Raw genomic sequence first — 21,024 nt, 5'->3', positions numbered from 1 at the left:
AGATTTGTAAATTACTTCTATTAAAAAAATCTTAATCCTTCCAATACTTTTTAGAGGCTATATATACTACAGAGGAAATGCTTTACTTTTTAGATTTCTCTGATGTCCTGACCACAGTGCTCTCTGCTGACCTCTGCTGTCCATTTTAGGAACTGTCCAGAGCAGGAGAAAATCCCCATAGCAAACATATGCTGCTCTGGACAGTTCCTAAAATGGACAGCAGAGGTCAGCAGAGAGAACTGTGGCCATGGCATCAGAGAAATCTAAAAAGTAAAGCATTTCCTCTGTAGTATATATAGCCCCTAAAAAGTACTGGAAGGATTAAGATTTTTTAATAGAAGTAATTTACAAATCTGTTTAACTTTCTGGCACCATTTCATTTAAAAAAAAAAAAAAAAAAAGTTTTCCACATTAGTACCCCTTTAGTCATCAAATGGGTAAAAGCCTATCTGCTTCCTGGTAGATAAGTAACATGCTTTTGATTGTTCTGTATCGGGACTTTATACCAACAAAAGCAAAATTATTTTCCTCAAACATTTTGTCATACATCATGTCACTGTGTGTTTGAAATTGTTATGGAGACGCCCATCTATCTCTAGAATAAAGGTGCTGTAAGGGCCAGATAACACTGATAAATTCCACCCAGAGAACTTCTAGTGCAGGGAATTCTGCCTAAAGAGTTAACATGCACAATCCGATTGTTCCAAACGCTGAGTAGCGGAGTACCCCTTTAAGAAAGCAGCTGGCTTGGCACACAGCCATTCTCTTATTCGTCTGCATTAAAATGCCCACATTTTAAAGAGAATCTGACACCCTGTTCACCCGTACTAAACCCGATATACTTCATAGTATCAGAACTCTGCATATACTCAAAGGATTTAAGTAAGTGACCCCTCTTTGTAAAACTGTTTATCCGCACTATAACCCAGTATATTGGTTTTTGTGCGGGTGAACAGGATTTCAGATTCTCTTTAAAACGTACCTGTCATATCCTACATAAAAAAAATGTTATATGTTACTTAGTACCTAATCCTGATCATGTACTTATAATTTGTATGTGTCTTGCCCCTATATTTCTCTCACAAATACCATAAGTTGAACACTTGGTTTTTCATCCTGTGCTTTGGTGGGGCATGTCCTCACTCTGCTTGACTCATCTTCCCCTGAGTGATGGGTCTCTTCATCCAATCACTGCAGGCTCCTCTGTAACCCCTTCCTCTCTGTTTTCAGGCTGCAGGCTGATAGGACAGGAGTGAGCACAGAGGAGTGCTAGTCCCGCCCTCACTTCCTGAACTTTGTCCCAGCCTATGCTTCAGCTGAGACAAGGATGATGCTGCAGCCGGACAGCATTATGTGCTTGATGGTATAGGGACCCCTAGTGTTTTTAAGTTTGTAAAAAAATTTTTATAAGCCATGATTTCTATAAAAAGGTAATACCATTTTCTAATTAAGTATATTAGAAAGGTTAATATTTTGCCAAGATGTACAACATATGAATCTGACAGTGCCCATTTAAGGCTTGGAAACTAAGAAATAGCCCTGTGGGCATCATTATTATTGGTATTCGTACAAGTGGCTGAGCTGCAGTACCAGGCACAGTCACACTTTTATGTATGGCGCTGTGATTAGGCAAACAAGATGTTTGTCTTGGGCAACTGAAAGTCTTGGACAACCTGTGTAAGGGTCAGTTCACACGTGTGTATTTTCTGCTGCAGATTTGCTGTAGCAGTTTTTGCTACTTATTAAATCAATGGGCGGCAAAATCTTCAGTAGAAAATACAGATATGTTAACTGACCCTAAGGCCGCGTTCACACAGTGGAAAATCGTCACAGAATTATGCAAGAATTTATTGCCCATTAACTTTAATGTGATTCCGCAAGTTCATTCAGACAGCAGAATTTCCGCATTCGGAATTCCGCTGCTGAACTTCGGCATTCTGTGGTTCGGAAAAATATGTCTGGTCTTATATTTTTCCGGACCACAGAATGCAGAATTTCAGCAGCGGAATTCCGAATGCGGAAATTCTGCTGTCTGAATGAACTTGCGGAATCCCATTAAAGTTAATGGGCAATAAATTCTTGCATAATTCTGTGACGATTTTCCACTGTGTGAACGCGGCCTTAGGGTCAGTTAACATATCTGTATTTTCTACTGAAGATTTGCCGCCCATTGACTTTAATAAGTAGCAAAAACTGCTACAGCAAATCTGCAGCAGAAAATACACACGTGTGAACTGACCCTTACACAGGTTGTCCAAGACTTTCAGTTGCCCAAGACAAACATCTTGTTTGCCTAATCACAGCGCCATACATAAAAGTGTGACTGTGCCTGGTACTGCAGCTCAGCCACTTGTACGAATACCAATAATAATGATGCCCCCAAGGCTATTTCTTAGTCCTTATTTCTTAGCACTTCGGCTGCGGAATCTTATTAAAGTCAATGGCGCCAACTTTCAGCCGAATTTGAGCGGAATTCGTGCCGAATGTATGCAGAATGCATGTGGAATCCGCAAGAACTATCATGTTTAGTTTAATAAATAAAAATTTCCACAGGGGGTACTACTACTTCCATCAAGAAACTGGGTCTGTTCCATGTTGGGAGTAGTAGTATAGGGGTTGATAGTTAGGAATTGGTTTGCTAGGAAAATTCCATCCATCCAGGTATGGGAACTATTAGTAGAAAGAATTAAAAAGTATGAGATCCCTCTAATGAATGATAAAGGGGGAGGAGATAAAAAAAAAAAAAGAGCCTATCAATGAGGAGTATGAATGGGATTTATAAAGAAATATATGTTTTATCAACGTCTTTGAGAAATATGTGATATTCATTTTATGTAAGTGATGAGTTTATATGCAACTTTTTGTTGAAGTATCACTTATGTACTTGTATTTTGTACACACTGCATATACTCAAGTATAAGCCGAGTTTTTCAGCACGATTTTTCGTGCTGAAAGCGCCCCCCTAGGCTTATACTCGAGTGAACTCTCCGCCTGTCAATCCCTTCATCAGTGGTCTTCAACCTGCGTCCGCCCGGACATGCTGGGTGTTGTAGTTTTGAAACCTCTGGAGGTCCGCAGGTTGAAGACCACTGCAGCCTCCATCATCATCCAGCCCCCCCCCCCTTTTGTTTTGTACTCACCTGAAGTTAGGGTGAGCTGGTCTGGGCCATCTATGCTGCAGGGACTGTCCGGTGGGGAGGATTAGTCGTTGTGGGCTATCCATTTTCACCGGGCGGCCTCTTCTCCACGCTTCAGACCGGCCCCGGACTAGTGACATTGCCTTGACGACAACGCACAGGGACATTCATTTGCGTCGTCGTCAAGGCAACGTCACTAGTCCGGGCCCGAAGCGCGGAGAAGAGGTCCCCCCCCCCGGTGAAAAATGAGAGCCTGGAACGACTAACCCTCCTCACCGGACGGTCCCTGCAGCATAGATGGCCCGAACCAGCTCACTCTAACTTCCCGCCGAGGGGAGGTGAATACAAAACTAAAGGGGGGGGGGGGGGGCTGGATGATGACGAAGGCCGCAGTGGTCTTCAACCTGCGGACCTCCAGAGGTTTCAAAATTACAACACCCAGCATGCTGGGAGTTGTAGTTTTGCAACATCTGGAGGTCCGCAGGTTGAAGACCACTGATGAAGGGATTGACAGGCGGTGATGATGAAGGGGGGGGATGATGACAAGGGTGATAATGACGGGGTCTGGATGATGACAGGGGGGGGGATGATAAAATGGGGGGATGATGTATTTCCCACCCTAGGCTTGTAGTCGAGTCAATAACTTTTCCTGGGTTTTTGGGGTAAAATTAGGGGCCTCGGCTTATATTCGGGTCGGCTTATACTCGAGTATATACGGTAAGTGCAACTTTGTATATTTCTGCATGGAATGGAATAATGTTCTTATATGATTTCTAATAAAATGTATTTATGTGCAATATTTTTGTGAATTAACTCAATTCACTCAAATTCTAAAATGGATCAGGTGTATTATATAGATGGCTGGACAGGGAGCCATCTCCCCTACTACAGCTCCCATCATGGAACAGACACTGGGGACCACTGCACTTGATCCTAAAGCATTTTTGCAAATTTGACCCATTGACCCATAAAATGCACCCCAAACATGGAAAAATTTTATTTAAAAAATAAAATTATAGGTAGAATATTTTATATTTTCTTTTGAGTTTTTTTTATATTTTTTTTTTATACAATATCTGTCCACAACGTCTTAAAAAAATAAAACTCAGTTTTCTCAATAAAACACTGAATTAAACCGCCCTAAATGTAACTAGAAGTAGAAGAATTTCTTGTATATAGTGTAATCTCCTTGACCCCATACTGTGAATAGCCTTCAGAATGCAAATGAGATGATGGTGCTGTCTCTGCTAGTTTGGAATGTAGAGGCGGAGGGGGGTGGGGGGTGATTTTACTCTACATTATCTCTTAAATACTTAGTGTCTCCATTCTGCAGATAACAGGGGGAAGAGCTTCTCCAGCTCATGATTCTGCACCCACACGAAGGGAGACGTGAGCATAAGAGAGACTTTTTTTTATTTATTAACAAGTTTTTTTGTGTTTTTTTTTTTTTTTTAATTTGCAGGAAATCCCATTGTACTCTGGAAGGAGACCCCACCTGACCAACAAAACTGAAAGCGTCTTGCAAATTGGAGAACTATTTTCAACTTTTTCCTCCAAAATTTTTTTTATATTTTTTTTTATATTTTCAATTTATTTATTTTTTAACGGACCCATAATTCTGAATTTGAAATGAAAATACTGTGGGAAACTTCCGCCTCAAGGACTGAAGATTTGGTCGCTCAGGAATTTCTCCAGGAACAATAGATTTACGATTCTGTTCACCACAGAACACAACTGTCTCTAAACAAAAAACGGGTTTGGCGACTCCAAGAAGTTTCTGTAGAGCACATGTGCGTCTTGCTGCTGTAGGACCTTTTATTTTCCAGGAGCTCCTTTTTAAGAAGAACATTTTTTTTGTTTATTTTTGGCTACCTCGGCATATCCTGCGTCACAGTAATCCGAAAAAATGGAGTACGGGAACCTGACGAACCCATCATACAGTCCGCCAGCCGCCTCCGAAGATGCGGCCATGAAAGTCTTCAGCAGCATGGTCCATTCATACCTGGATTTGGTTCAGAGAAACGCATTCCCACCTGGTAGGTAGATCAATATTTATTCAATATTGTCGTATCAGAAATCTTTTTAAAAGGGAAGACAAAAATCCATATATTTAAAAAAAAAAAAATAAAAGATTTTACTATCATCAAATAGCTCAGGGTGCCCTGGTCACATGCTTTTTTACAGTTTCTTGATACACCCTCACATACTTAATTTAAAGGGGTACGACAGTGAAAACTTTTTTTCTTTTAAATCAACTGGTGGCAGAAAGTTAAACATATTTGTAAATTACTTCTATTAAAAAATCTTAATCCTTCCACTACTTATTAGCTGCTGAATGCTACAGAGGAAATTCCTTTCTTTTTGGAACACTGATGACATCACGAGCACAGTGCTCTCTGCTGACATCTCTGTCCATTTTAGCAACAATGCATAGCAGATGTATGCTAAGGGCAACATGGTGGCTCAGTGGTTAGCACTACTGCCTTGCAGTGCTGGGGACTTGGGTTCTAATCTCACTAAGGACAACAATAAATAAAGCATTATTATTATTATTATTATTATTATTATTATAACGTCAGCAGAGAGAACTGTGCTCGTGATGTCATCAGAGAGCATTCCAAAAAGAAAAGAATTTCGTCTGTAGTATTCAGCAGCTAATAAGTACAGAAAGGATTAAGATTTTTTTAATTGAAGTAATTTACAAATATGTTTAACTTTCTGCCACCAGTTGATTTAAAAGAAAAAAGGTTTTCACCGGAGTACCCCTTAAAAGGGGTGTTCCGGGCAAAACCATGCCCCCTCCATTCATGTCTATGGGAGTGGGCGTGACGGCCGTCACGCCCCCTCCCATAGACATGAATGGAGGGGGCGTGGCGTGACATCACATCCCCAGTCCCGGAAACCCAAACTGGAGATGCAGCTCCCACATAGAATGCTGGTGCTGCAGGGAGATCGCGGGGGGTCCCAGTGGCAGGGCCCCCCACGATCAGACATCTTATCCCCTATCCTTTGGATAGGGGATAAAATGTTTTTGCCCGGAATACCCCTTTAATAATGGGAGTGATGGTGATGGGCAGGATTATACAGTCAGGAGGTGTGAATGTTGTACATTCAGGGGCGTGTATGCCTAAGTCACACCTTCTTTACTGTATAACCCTGCCCAAATTTAAAGGGGTTATCCAGGAAAAAACATTTTTTATATATATATATATATATATATATATATATATATATATATCAACTGGCTCCAGAAAATTAAACAGATTTGTAAATTACTTCTATTAAAAAATCTTAATCCTTTGAGTACTTATGAGCTTCTGAAGTTAAGGTTGTTCTTTTCTGTCTAAGTCCTCTCTGATGACACATGTCTCAGGAACCGCCCAGTTTAAAAGAGGTTTGCTATGGGGATTTGCTTCTAAAATGGGCGGTTCCCAAGACATGTGTCATCAGAGAGCACTTAGACAGAAAAGAGCTACTCAACTTCAGCAGCTCATAAGTACTGAAAGGATTAAGATTTTTTAACAGAAGTAATTTACAAATCTGTTTAACTTTCTGGAGCCAGTTGATTATATATATATATATATATATATATATATATATATATATATATATATATATATATATAAAGTTTTTTCCTGGATAACCCCTTTAAGTTCACACCCATCTGACTAATTCCCTGAATTGCCAGACCAATTCTAAACCCTCATATCTCGGGAATGGGAGGGAGTATCAAGAAACTGTAAAAAGGAGCGTGGTCAGGGCACCCGGAGCTATTTAATGATAATGAGATCAAATTTTTGGGGGGTTTGCCACAGGTCTTCTTTTAAGGTGTAGTTCGAGGTCCATTTACATATCCCCTATCCACCACCCACAATCTGCAGAACAGGGCCCTGGGTCTTTGTTATAAATGGAGTGGCGAGTCGAACATTTGTGCCATCGCTTCATTCATTGTCCATGGATCTGCCGATGATAACTGGATACAATACTTGGCTTCCTTCGGCAGCTCCTATACTGAATGAATAGAGCGACTCGTCACTGGAGGGAGGTAAGTGACCGCTGGGATCTGACATAGTTGCAGTTGTTATAAGTGCTTCTTAGGATTACACATTTATGGCACAACAAAAGAAGCTATTTCTCCATTGTAGTGCCTGGATCCTCCATCAATCAATGCACTGTATGTCACAGCGTTTCCCAACCAGTGAGCCTCCAGCAGTTGCAAAACTACAAGCATGTCCAGACAGCCAACCAGAGCACGTGTACACTAGTGCCCAGAGGTCACTATTCATTTGTGGTACTGATTTGATGTCAATTCATATGGTGGCACCTTGTAGAGGTTGCCAAATTAGTACACAATAGCAGTGACGCCAATGCATCTGCAGTGTGTGGATGGATGTAAACAATGTGGCTTCCCTTTCCTTTGGATAGGAGATAAGATGTCTGTGGGCAAAGTACCCCTTTAACCCCTTAAGGACTCAGCGTTTTTCCGTTTTTGCATTTTCATTTTTTCCTCATCACCTTCTAAAAATCCTAACGCTTTCAATTTTTCACCTGAAAATTCCATATGATGGCTTATTTTTTGCGCCACCAATTCTACTTTGCAGGGACATTAGTCATTTTACCCAAAAATCCACGGCGAAGCGGAAAAAAAAATCATTGTGCGACAAAATTGAAGAAAAAATTTAATTTTGTAACTTTTGGGGGTTTCCGTTTCTACGCAGTGCATTGTTTGGTCAAAGTTACACCTTATCTTTATTCTGTAGGTCAATACGATTAAAATGATTCCCTACTTATATAGGTTTGATTTTGTCGGACTTCTGAAAAAAATCATAACTACATGCAGGAAAATTTATACGCTAAAAATTCTCATCTTCTGACCCCTATAACTTTTTTGTTTTTCCGTATATGGGGCGATATGAGGACTCATTTTTTGCGCCGTGATCTGAAGTTTTTATCGGTACCATTTTTGTGTTGATCGGACTTTTTGCTCGCTTTTTATTCATTTTTTTATGATATAAAAAGTGACCAAAATTACGCTGTTTTGGATTTTGGAATTTTTTTGTGCGAACGCCATTGACCGTGCGGTTTAAGTAATTATATAATTTTATAGTTCGGACATTTACGCACGCGGCGATACCACATATGTTCATTTTTATTCACACAGTTTTTTTTTTTATGGGAAAAGGGGGGTGATTCAAACTTTTATTAGGAAAACTTTTTGCAGTGTTATAGCTCCCATAGCTTTGCACGGATCAGTCAGATAGGGGCTTGATTGCTCAAGCCTGTAGCTCAGGCTTGGAGCAATCAATCGACGATCAGACGCCGCGGAGTCAGGTAAGGAGACCTCCGCCTGCGTCCCAGCTGATCGGAACATTGCGATTTTATCGCGATGTCCCAATCAGCCCGACTGAGCTGACGGGAAGCGTTTACTTTCACTTTCAGACGCGGCGGTCAACTTTGATCGCCACGTCTGAAGGGTTAACAGCGCGCGGCACAACGATCAGTGCAACACGCTGTTAGCCCAGGGTCCCGGCTATCATTAGCAGCCGGGACCAACCCGGTGTGATGCACCAGGACCGGGCTCAGGGCGTACAGGTACGCCCTGAGTCCTTAAGAGGTTAAAGGAGGTCGGAGTATCGTGACGTCACAACTCCACCCTCGTGTGACATCACGCCCCGCCCCCTCAATGCAAGTTTTTGGGAGGGGGCGTGATCACCGTCACGCCCCCTCACATAGACTTGCATTGAGGGGGCGGGGCGTGATGTCACACGGGGCGGAGTCGTGGCATCACGATACTCCATCCCAGTGGTCAGGAGGCAGAACACTGAGAGCCGCCAGCGATTCCTGCAGTACTTACAGGTGGGAGCTGCATGCTAGATTGCGGTGGTTCCCAGCGGCGGGACCCCCGCGATCAGACATCTTATCCTCTATCCTTTGGATAGGGGATAAGATGTCTTGGAGCCGGAGTACCCCTTTAAAATCCTAAACGTCGCTACTTGCTACATGTTTTGCCACTAGAGTGGCTTTTTTAAGGGAAGAACTCAGACTGCTAATAAGGCACGTGTGACCCTACCCTTATCTAGACTAAACAATTCTGCTGCTGCTTGGGTTTTGGTTATGCCCGATCTCTCATGTCAAATTAAAGGGATATTCCAGGATTTTTTTTTTCTTCTGCCTTTTGAGTCAATGATGCCCAGTTCTAATACTGTGTGATTTGCTTCTATTACCTCCGTGTGTCGCTTTGTCCCGTTTTTATGCACAAGACCCACAGCCCGAAGTACTGTAGTGCAAGTCTTTTTATTTTACTGATGTCTCTGACTTTTCCCAGCATTCCATGTGGCCAGAGACGGTAGGTCATAAGTCACATGGTCTCCAGTGGCCGGGGCTATGCTGCAGCGAGTAAGTGGATCGCAGAGTGGAAGGGATTTACTGAAGTTGTCCTATGTACCCACCCCACTGCAGCATAGCCACGCCCCCTGGAGTCCATGTTATTTAGGACATTTTTGTCTCTGGCCGCATGGAATGCTGGGAAAGACTTGCACTACAGCACTTCCAGGTATGGGTCTGGTGCATGAAAATGGAACAAAGTGGCGCACACAGGTAATAGAAGCAAATTACACAGTATTTTAACTTGGCATCATGGGCTAAAGGAATAATAGGAACTGCACAAATCATTCCTAATCCTAATGTGATAGAATATTCAGAGGACTTGCCTTCACCATCTGAGAAATACCCTACAGGCGATGAGCTTGTGCCCTGGTGACTGACGTCATCCTCCCGGTATCAGTAGTTTCATGTATCCCTCATTGTTGTCCCCATACCTGGTACTCTTCTGGACAGCTGCCCCTAGGACAGAAGTGGACACCTATGACCCTGTCATTGGTTTTGGGTACAGAACACATTAGTAATACCATGTAATCTATATATATATATATATATATATATATATATATATATATATATATATATAAAAAACTCAACGTGTGTATGTATGTATGTATGTGTGTGTGTGTGTGTGTATATGTGTTTGTGTGTGTGTGTATATGTGTTTATATGTGTGTGTATGTATGTGTGTGTATGTATGTGTGTGTGTATGTGTGTGTATGTATGTATGTATGTGTGTGTGTGTGTGTGTATGTATGTATATGTGTGTGTATGTGTATGTATGTGTGGATGTATGTATGTGTCTGTGTGTGTGTGTGTGTGTATGTATGTGTGTGGGTATATGTGTGTGTATGTATGTATGTATGTGTGTGTATGTATGTGTGTACAGTGGTCAACATACGATGGTAATTCGTTCCAAACGACCCATCGTTTGTCGAATCCATCGTATGTTGAGGGATTCGTGCAATGTAAAAAGTGCAGTTAATACTCACCTGTCCCCGCCGCTCTGGACCGCGTCCTCACCACTCCCGATGCTGTCCCAGTGGCTCCCGATGCTGTCCTGCTGCTCCGGTGTCTTCTTCGCGATCCTCCGGTGTCTTCCGCATCTTCTCCGGTGTCCGGGCCTCGCTTTCTGGTGACGTTATTACGTTGGTGCACCGGAACGGCGTGCACAGCGATGTAATAACGACGCCGGAAAGCGAGGCCCGGACCCCGGAAAAGATGCAGAAGACGCCGGAGGATCGCAAAGTGGACCCAGAGCAGCGGGAATAGGTAAGTGAACCTGTCCGGGATGCTTAAACTGCTATCCGACAGCAGCTTAAGCATTTTGCGCTGTCTGATACCAGTTAATGCGATGGCCCCGACATATAAAAGCATCGTATGTCGATTTGATCATATGTCGGGGCCATCGTATGTCGGGGGGTTACTGTATATGTGTGTGTATGTGTGTGTGTGTATGTATGTGTGTGTGTGTGTGTATGTATATATGTATGTATGTATGTGTGTGTATTTGTGTGTATGTATGTGTGTATGTATGTGTGTGTGTGTGTATGTATATATGTATGTATGTATGTGTGTGCATGTTCCAGCATCACGTCCAAACGGCTAAAGATATTAACATGAAACTTGGCCACACGTGTTACTTATATGTCAACAACAAACATAGGCTAGGTGATTTAACCCTTACTCACCCCCATTTGCCAGGGGCGGGGTTTTTGTTTAAAGTCCCATACAAGTCAATGGGAAATAAATGTTACTGCATAACTTCCAAACAGCTGGAGATATTTCGATAATACTTGGTCACATGTTACTTATATGTCCACTTAAAATATAGGATAGTTAATTTAACCCTTAACTACCCCCATTTGTGAGGGTGGGGTTTTTTGTTTAAAGTCCCATGCAAATCAATGGGAAATGTATGTTCTCACATAACTTCTGTACGGCTGGAGATATTTCAATTCCTGGTACACATATTACGGGTCGGGATATGAGGACGCGATGGGAGGTCGAGATAGGAGGTCGGGATAGGAGGTCGGGATAGGAGGTCGAGATAGGAGGTCGGGATAGGAGGTCGGGATAGGAGGTCGGATAGGAGGATGGGATAGGAGGACGGGATAGGAGGACGGGATATGTGATTTGTGATATGACAACTATGTATGAGGACGGGATATGAAGTCAAAAGTTTCCTCCTTTGTTTATTTTCCTCCCCAACAGGGATTAGGGAAGAAAAACCGGGCAACGCCGGGTATTAAGCTAGTATTATCTAAAAGTAAAGGGACAAGCGCTCCATAGAGTAGTAACGTTTAAAATCCCATGGTGAGTAGGATATATAAATTAAATGCTCACCCTGGATGGTTGTGTAGCCTCATACACAACAATGATAATAACGTGTAATCGTAGGTCGTCTGCTGCCCTCCGGTAGGTGTATGGCATTAGGAGAGTTAGCTTCAAGAGAACCCGGCTCAACGGCACTGATGGACCACAACAGGTGTATGGATAAAAGAGGTTTTATTGACCAAGATGCAACGCGTTTCGCTGCGCATGCGCAGCGAAACGCGTTGCACCTTGGTCAATAAATTCTCTTTTATCCATACATCTGTTGTGGTCGATCAGCGCCGTTGAGCCGGGTTCTCTTGAGGCAACTCTCCTAATGTAATATTGTCTTACTTTTCACATTCTCCTCTTGCATGGCAGGTTTTGTCTCTAGCTACGGGAGCGCTTCAGCGGGTTTAGAAAATTTGGTTACTTCTTTGGCATCGCTGCAGAATTCTACACATTTGTGTCCTATTTCCATTCCACATTTTCATAGTTTCTCAGTGTTCTTGTTTGACATGCAAATTTCTCTATCCTGGATTGAAAAGGAAATTTATTTGGATCATATTAAAACCCTGTGGCTAAATTTAGTTTTAAAGAGAAACCAACCCTAAGGCTGTTATCTATCCATATATATATATATATATATATATATATATATATGTATAGCACTGAAAATTGTGAGACATACCAGCTGCTGCTTTTTAGCTTTTTGTTTATTGCATATAAAACAAATTTATATATATATATATATATATATATATATATAATTTGTTTTATATGCAATAAACAAAAAGCTAAAAAGCAGCAGCTGGTATGTCTCACAATTTTCAGTGCTATATATATGGAAAACAGTGAGAAACTATAAGAAGTCTATTTACTGTGTTAATACACAGATCAGTGCAATATATATATATATATATATATATATATATATATATATACTCAATGGGGGAGATTTATCAAAACCTGTGCCGATAAAGTGTGGTGCAGTTGCCCATAGCAACCAATCTGATCGCTTCTTTCATTTTCCACAGGCCTCTTTAGAGGCCTGTGGAAAATGAAAGAAGCGATCTGATTGGTTGCTATGGGCAACTGCACCACTCTTCCTCTGGACAGGTTTTGATAAATCTCCCCCAATGTGTGTGTATGTTCCAGCATTACGTCCAAACGGCTAAAGATATTAACATGAAGCTTAACACACGTTACTTATATGTCAACAACAAACATAGGATAGGTAATTTAACCCTTACTCATCCTCATTTGCCAGGGGCGGGGTTTATGTTTAAAGTCCCAAACAAGTCTATGGGAAATATATGTTACTGCATAACTTCCAAACGGCTGGAGATATTTCGATAATATTTGGTCACATGTTACTTATATGTCCACTTAAAATATAGGACAGTTAATTTAACCCTTAACCACCCCTATTTGTGAGGGTCGGGGTTTTTGTTTAAAGTCCCATGCAAATCAATGGGAAATGTATGTTCTCACATAACTTCCGTACGGCTGGAGATATTTCAATAATACCTGGTACACATATTACTTATATATCAAATAAAAATATATGATAGTTACCTACACCCTTACATAAAAGATGTTTTTTTTTTTTCAAGTCCCATGCAAGTATATGGGACTTCCAGTACATTACTCCACAAGCTCCGCTCTGCATCTCCTGGTAAATGTGTCAATCTGGCTTGCAAGCTACACCCCATCTCACAAAGACATGCCCAAATTTTAAGCCCCACCCCTTTTATTATCTAGCCTTTTTGTGCATCGGTCTGGCTTGCAAATCACGCCCAGTCCCACAAAGCCACGTCCCCTTCTATTTTCAGCTTACAATATCTTCATCACAAATCAGTCCCACCGGAGGACGGGATAGGAGGACGGGATAGGAGGATGGGATAGTGTTACGCCGAGCGCTCCGGGTCCCTGCTCCTCCCCGGAGCGCTCGCGGCGTTCTCCTCTCTGCAGCGCCGCGGTCAGACCCGCTGACCGGGAGCGCTGCATTGTCACTGCCGGCGGGGATGCGATCCGCGTAGCGGGACGCGCCCGCCCGCGGGTCGCATCCCAATCTACTCACCTGTCCCGTTCCCCGGCTGTCACGTTCCGGCGCGCGCGGCCCCACTCTCTAGGGCGCGCGCGCGCGCCGGCTCTCTGAGATTTAAAGGGCCAGTGCACCACTAATTGGTGCCTGGCCCAATCAGTGTCAATTAGCTTCCCTGCTCCATGCCTATAAAAGCCCACTTCCCCTTCCTGTCCTTGCCGGATCTTGTTGCCTTGTGCCTAGTGAAAGCGTTTGTATTGCCCTTACCAGTGATTCCAGACCTTCTGCCGTTGCCCTTGACTACGAACCTTGCCGCCTGCCCTGACCTTCTGCTACGTCTGACCTCACCTCTGTCTAGTCCTCCTTTACCACGCCAGTCTCAGCAGTCAGTGAGGTTGGGCCGCTACCGGTGGACACGACCTGGTTGCTACCACCGCAGCAAGACCATCCCGCTTTGCGGCGGGCTCTGGTGAAAACCAGTAGCAACTTAGAACCGGTCCTCCGGCACGGTCCACGCCAATCCCTCACTGACACAGGGGATCCACCACCAGCCTGCCGAATCCTGACAGATAGGAGGATGGGATAGGAGGATGGGATAGGAGGATGGGATAGGAGGACGGGATAGGAGGACGGGATAGGAGGACGGGATAGGAGGACGGGATAGGAGGACGGGATAGGAGGACGGGATAGGAGGACGGGATATGAGGACGGGATATGAGGACGGGATAGGAGGACGGGATAGGAGGACAGGATAGGAGGTCAGGATATGAAGTAAAAAGCTTCATCCTTTGTTGATTTTCCTCTCCAACAAGGATTAGGAAGGAAAAACCGGGCAACGTCGGGTACTCAGCTAGTTTACTATATAGTTGAATGTCGTCTATTGTTTTCTGTTATCAGGCATCTATAACTAGGGAAAGGCTATCTATAGCAAACCTCTCATGATCATCGCTCTGTATCACAAACACATATCCTATTAAAAGTGCTTATATGCCTTGGACACATGGAAGGAGATTTATCATTCTTTTCATACCTATGGCTTTTATATGACAATTTTTTTTACTTACTTTTGCTTACATGTGACCTATTTATCAAATAGTTGCACGACCTTGATAAATAAATCACAAGTAAGCAAAACCCGGGAAACCCGATTACAAAAGCATTTTTTAAAGCAGAAAAGTTTTCCCTTATGTTAATAGCCGAGGTTCTTTATCTACCCTTTATTACCAGTAGTGTTGCTAGAGAGTGACGGGGAGGGAGGGGGGGGGGGGGGGGGGTACCGCATCGGGTGACACCCTGACTGGCCTGCCTGGCACTAAATAGCTGCACTCCAACTATCCCGCAACAACCCATCCACCCTTCTCAGAAATTAAAAAATATTAAAAGCATACTATGCCGCACCATGAATATCCGTACTCTGGAGGCTTTCTTGTTTAATTCTGAGCCCACATTTTGTGACGTTGGTGGGCGGAGTCTTGCATCACTGCGCTGAGGTTAGAGTTTACATCAGGAAGGAAGAAAGCGCAGCACCAACAGGCACGTTAACAATTGTGAAGCCACAAAAAATAAAAAAAAACTGCTCTGTAGGTTACCCACCCAAAAATGTGCATGAAGCTTTATTACTATGGATGTTTCTGTTTTTAAAGAAAAATTTTAGCGCCTCATATGGGTTATTTACGTAGTCTGTAAAAATTCTTACACAATTATTTTGTGCCTTATTCTATTTTAACACAACATTCATTAAAAAATGTAGTGGGTACGCCAGCATGTACTTGTTCGTGTTATTAGATATATAATTAATTTTTTCTATAATTAACATTAATGTAGTAGCTTTGTTTCATGATGCAGAACAAGAGCAGTTGTTAAAGTGGGTGTTAATTTCCTTTTCTGCAGACGTCTGCACTTTCTGTAAGCCAGGTTGGACCTGGAAAACATATGCGACTTTTAAATGGATCTGATTACGGGCGACTACATGGCCAGCGGCGTGTGATGTCACGCCTCCGCCCCGTGTGACGTCAAGCTCCGCCCCTCAATGCAAGCCCACGGGAGGGGGTGTGATAGCTATCACACTAAACCCAATACACTGGATTATAGTGGGGGTGAACAGGAGTTCATACAGGGGTCACTTACATTTTTTGTTTTTGATGCCGCCGAGTTTTCATGCTCTAAAGTTCCATAATTCACCTCCTCAGTTGCGCTCTGCAGGCGTGTCCCCCGCCAGCAGTCATGCTTTGGGTTCCGGAGGAAGGGGCTTAAGACCACCCCCTTATTTGCATATTCATTTTCTTTAACTCCACGGCCTAGTGATTTGGAGTCGCACACCCCCTGAGCACAGCGCTCCGTTTGCAGAGCGCATGCGCTGACGTTTTTACCCAGCTCTCACGTCCTGATGACGAGCTGAGCGTCGGGAGAGCCGCTCTGTGCAGCGTAACTGCATATGCGCCGGTCCCTCGCTACCCGGAAGTCTGGTGTAGCAAGGGACCGGTGCATGCGCAGTTACGCTGCACAGAGCATCATCAGGACAAAAACAAAAAAACATCAGCGCATGCGCTCTGCATACAGAGCCTCCACGTCACTAGGACGTGGAGTTAAAGGGGTACTCCACCCCATCCAAAGGATAGGGGATAAGATGTCTGATCACAAGGGTCCTGCCGCTAGGGACCTCTTTTTATTTATTTTTTCATGATATAAAAAGTGACCAAAAATACGCTATTTTGGACTTTTTTTGCGTGTACGCCATTGACCGTGCGGTTTAATTAGTGATATATTTTTATAATTCGGACATTTCCGCATGCGGCGATATCACATATGTTTATTTTTATTTACACTGTTTTTTTTTGTTTGTTTTTTTTTAATGGGAAAAGGGGGTGGTTCAAACTTTTATTAGGGAAGGGGGTAAATGATCTGTATTAACTTTTTTTTTTGAATTTTTTTTCCCACTTTTTTTTTTTTTTAGTGTTATAGCCCCATCTAGTGGCTATAATACTGCATTAACTGATCTTTTACATTGATCTTTGTTATCTAATAGGATAACATTGATCGATGATTCTGCCACTTGACTGCTCATGCCTGGATCTCAGGCACTGAGCAGTCATTTGGCGATCGGACACGCAGGAGGAAGGTAAGGGCTTTCCTTGTGTCCTCCAGCTGTTCGGGACGCTGCGATTTCGCCGCGGTGGTCCCGAATAGCTGACTGAGCTAGCTGGGAGCAGTTTTATTCTCACTTTAGACGTGGTGATCAACTTTGAACACGCGTCTAAAGAGTCAATAGCGCACGGCACCGCGATCAGTGGCGTGCGATATTAGCCACACCATGGCCCCGCGTTATAGAAAGGGAGCGGGCTCAGGGCCTACAGGTATGCCCTGCGTCCTTAAGAGGTTAAAGGGGTACTCTGCTGGAAAGCATTTTTTTTTTTTACATCAAGTGATGTCAGATAGTTAAGCAGATTTGTAAATGATTTCTATTATAAAATCTTAATCCTTCCAGTACTTATCAGCTGCAGTATGCTCCACAGAAAGTTATTTTCTTTTTGAATGTCTTTTCTGTCTGACCACAGTGCTCTCTGCTGACACCTCTCTCCATGTCAGGAACTGTCCAGAGCAGGAGCAAATCCCCATAGAAAACCTCTCCTGCTCCGGACAGTTCCTAACATGGACAGAGGTGTCAGCATAGAGCACTGTGGTCAGACAGAAAAGACATTAAAAAATAAAAGAACTTCCTCTAGAGCATACAACAGCTTCTAAGTACTGGAAGGATTAAATGGGTATTCCAGGCAAAACCTTTTTTTATATATATCAACTGGCTCCGGAAAGTTAAACAGATTTGTAAATGACTTCTATAAAAAAAATCTTAATCCTTCCAATAGTTATTAGCTTCTGAAGTTTTCTGTCTAACTGCTCAATGATGATGTTACGTCCCGGGAGCTGTGCATGATGGGAGAATATCCCCATAGGAACCTCACAGCTCCCGGCATGTGAGTCATCAGAGAGCAGTTAGACAGAAAACAACAACTCAGCTTCAGAAGCTAATAACTATTGGAAGGATTAAGATTTTTAAATAGAAGTAATTCACAAATCTGTTTTACCTTTCTGGCATCACTTGATTAAAAAAAAAAAAAAATAAATGCTTTCCAGTGGAGTACCCCTTTAGGGGGTGGCCTTCGCAAAGAAAATGGCCAATATGCATAACATATGATGGAATACATACATATAATTTAGCTACACATGGGTCATTTCTTTCCTAGCAGCCTCCCAGTCTGACTGGGAGAGCTTGGTAAGTGAGCTGTTACACCTTGTTCACACTGGTGTGGTGCTGTGCGGTGTCCGTTGCTGCCGTGGCGCCGTGTCTGCAGGGGGGTGCGGCCCATAGACTGGTTTGAGTGGCATTGGGGCTGCTCTGCTGGTGGGTCGTTCCCCCCCTGTGGGCATTGGTGTCGCGGCGGTGGTGGTCGCCGCCCGGTGCTGCGCCATTTTATGCTAGGGACGTTAGGGACCCACTCTAAATAGGTGGCCTTGACGTGGCGAGTGGGCTTGTACTTTTTGATCAAAAATGTATACTAACAACCTGTTAGTTTTTGATATTATGCTGAGAAGCAGTCAGATCATTATACAAGATTGTAGATGTGCACCATGTCTGTTTTTCTACCTGAATTCACATACATATAATTAGTTTATTTTTTTATTATAGGAACTTATGGGTTACAGACTCTATTATATGACGTTCATCAAAGGCATTTGTTATATATACAGTCTTGGCACCCCTGAAATTTTTCAAGAAAATGAAGTATTTCTCACAGAAAAGGATTGCAGTATCACATGTTTTGCTATACACACGTTTATTCCCTTTGTGTGTATTAGAACTAAACCAAAAAAGGGAGGAAAAAAAGCAAATTGGACATAATGTCACCAAACTCCAAAAATGGGCTGGACAAAATTTTTGGCACCCTTTCAAAATTGTGGAAAAATACGATTGTTTCAAGCATGTGATGCTCCTTTAAACTCACCTGGGGCAAGTAACAGGTACAGGCAATGTAAAAATCACACCTGAAAGCAGATAAAAAGGAGAGAAGTTCACTTAGTCTTTGCATTGTGTGTCTGTGTGTGCCACACTAAGCATGGACAACAGAAAGAGGAGAAGAGAACTGTCTGAGGACTTCAGAACCAAAATTGTGGAAAAATATCAACAATTTCAAGGTTACAAGTCCATCTCCAGAGATGTAGATTTGCCTTTGTCCACAGTGCGCAACATTATCAAGAAGTTTGCAACCCATGGCACTGTAGCTAATCTCCCTGGGCGTGGACAGAAGAGAAAAATTTATGAAAGTTGTCAACGCAGGACAGTCCGGATGGTGGATAAGCAGCCCCAAACAAGTTCCAAAGATATTCAAGCTGTCCTACGGGCTCAGGGAGCATCAGTGTCATTGCGAACTATCTCGACATTTAAATGAAATGAAACGCTATGGGAGGAGACCCAGGAGGACCCCACTGCTGACACATAAAAAAGTAAGACTACATTTTGTCAAAATGAACTTGAGTAAGCCAAAATCCTTCTGGGAAAACATCTTGTGGACAGATGAGAACAAGATATAGAGTTTTTTGTGTAAAGCCCATCATTCTACTATTTACCGAAAACTGAATGAGGCCTGCAAAGAAAACAACACAGAACCTACAGTGAAATATGGTGGAGGGTCAATGATGATTTGGGGTTGTTTTGCTGTCTCTGGCACTGGGTGCCTTGAATGTGTACAAGGCATCATGAAATCTGAGGATTACCAACGGATTTTGGGTCGCACTGTACAGCCCAGTGTCAGAAAGCTGGGTTTCCGTCCGAGATCTTGGGTCTACCAGCAGGACAATGACCCTAAACATACGTCAAGAAGCCCCCAGAAATGGATGGCAACAAAGCGCTGGAGAGTCCTGAAGTGGCAGCAATGGGTCCAGATCTAAATCCCATTGATCACCTGTCGAGAGATCTTAAAATTGCTGTTGGGAAAAGGCGCCTTCCAATAAGAGACCTGGAACAGTTTGCAAAGGAAGAGTAGTCCAACATTCCGGCTGAGAGGTGTAAGAAGCTTATTGATGGTTATAAGAAGCCACTGATTTCAGTTATTTTTTCCAAAGGGTGTGCAACCAAATATTAAGTTGAGGATGCCAATAATTTTGTCCAGCCCATGTTTGTCCAGCCCATGTATGTCCAATTTGCTTTTTCCCTCCCTTTTTTGGTTTAGTTCCAATACACACAAAGGGAATAAACATGTGTATAACAATCCTTATTGTACTGCAATCCTTTTCTGTGAGAAATACTTCATGTTCTTGAAAAATTTCAGGGGTGCCAACATTTACGGCCATGACTGTGTGTGTGTAATATATACTGTGTGTGTATATATATAAATATTTATATATATATATATATATATATATATATATATATATATAATATTACGTCATGAGTATTTTGTGACATAAGCGTTAACTAGAAGCCATTAACGCTAAGTAAAAAAGCCTTTTTTATATTTCCTGCTGGTTTTCATGGTTTCTATAGGGAGACAAGTGTGAGAAATGACTATATGCTTTGTGACTGGTTTTTAGATAAACTACACAGATAAGCCTTTTCCTGCTATTTCTAGCCTGACGTACTCCCCGGGTCTCAGTTATAAATGAGTTTTCTATGTTACTGAAAGCAAACACTACAACAATGCTCCTATACACAGGCAAGACAAACACCATCTAAGTGATGTGGCCTACAGCGCACATAAAGATAACCCTTCTAACATCTGTTCTTATGGGAAAATAAATCTGCCCATACACCTTCATGTCAGCTGAACCTGCTGCTTTCGGGATTGGCTGATCATCGAATATGGTGTTTTACAAACAGTGTGCCTCCAGCTGTTGCAAAACTGCAACTCCCAGCATGCCGGACAGCCTTCGGCTGTCCGGCATGCTGGGAGTTGTAGTTTTGCAACAGCTGGAGGCACATTGATTGGAAAATGTTGATCTCATGTGTATAGGGGCTTCCTGAATCTTTCCTGATGGCAGGAATAAAAGCATCAGGGATGTTGGATTTTAATTTGCTCAGTACTTTCCATAGTTAGATAAATCACTTTCTTACATGCATGCTCTGCTGAGGAGAGCGTGCATGTGGGGAGCGGA

General features: G+C 42.7%; 1 protein-coding gene across 3 annotated transcripts in view; it reads left to right on the top strand.

Annotated features, from left to right (window-relative positions):
* LOC130281998 (prominin-1-like) overlaps window positions 1-21,024 on the top strand; it is a 128,942-nt gene that overhangs the window by 26,150 nt on the left and 81,768 nt on the right. Inside the window, exon 2 of one of the 3 annotated variants that reach the window (XM_056529808.1) lies at window positions 4,600-5,173. In XM_056529808.1, the coding sequence (XP_056385783.1) occupies window positions 5,044-5,173 (130 nt within the window). In that variant the 5' untranslated portion in view covers window positions 4,600-5,043. Of the gene's footprint in view, window positions 1-4,599; window positions 5,174-9,657; window positions 9,735-12,938; window positions 13,069-21,024 lie in introns of those variants that run through there. The other 2 variants (XM_056529812.1, XM_056529811.1) reach the window with 2 other exon arrangements.

The sequence above is a fragment of the Hyla sarda genome, chromosome 7, assembly GCF_029499605.1.
Source record: "Hyla sarda isolate aHylSar1 chromosome 7, aHylSar1.hap1, whole genome shotgun sequence".
In the NCBI taxonomy this organism is placed as follows: Eukaryota; Metazoa; Chordata; class Amphibia; order Anura; family Hylidae; genus Hyla; species Hyla sarda.
The sequence above is the reverse complement of the archived record's forward strand: the minus strand, read 5'-3'. Positions and strand labels throughout refer to the sequence as shown.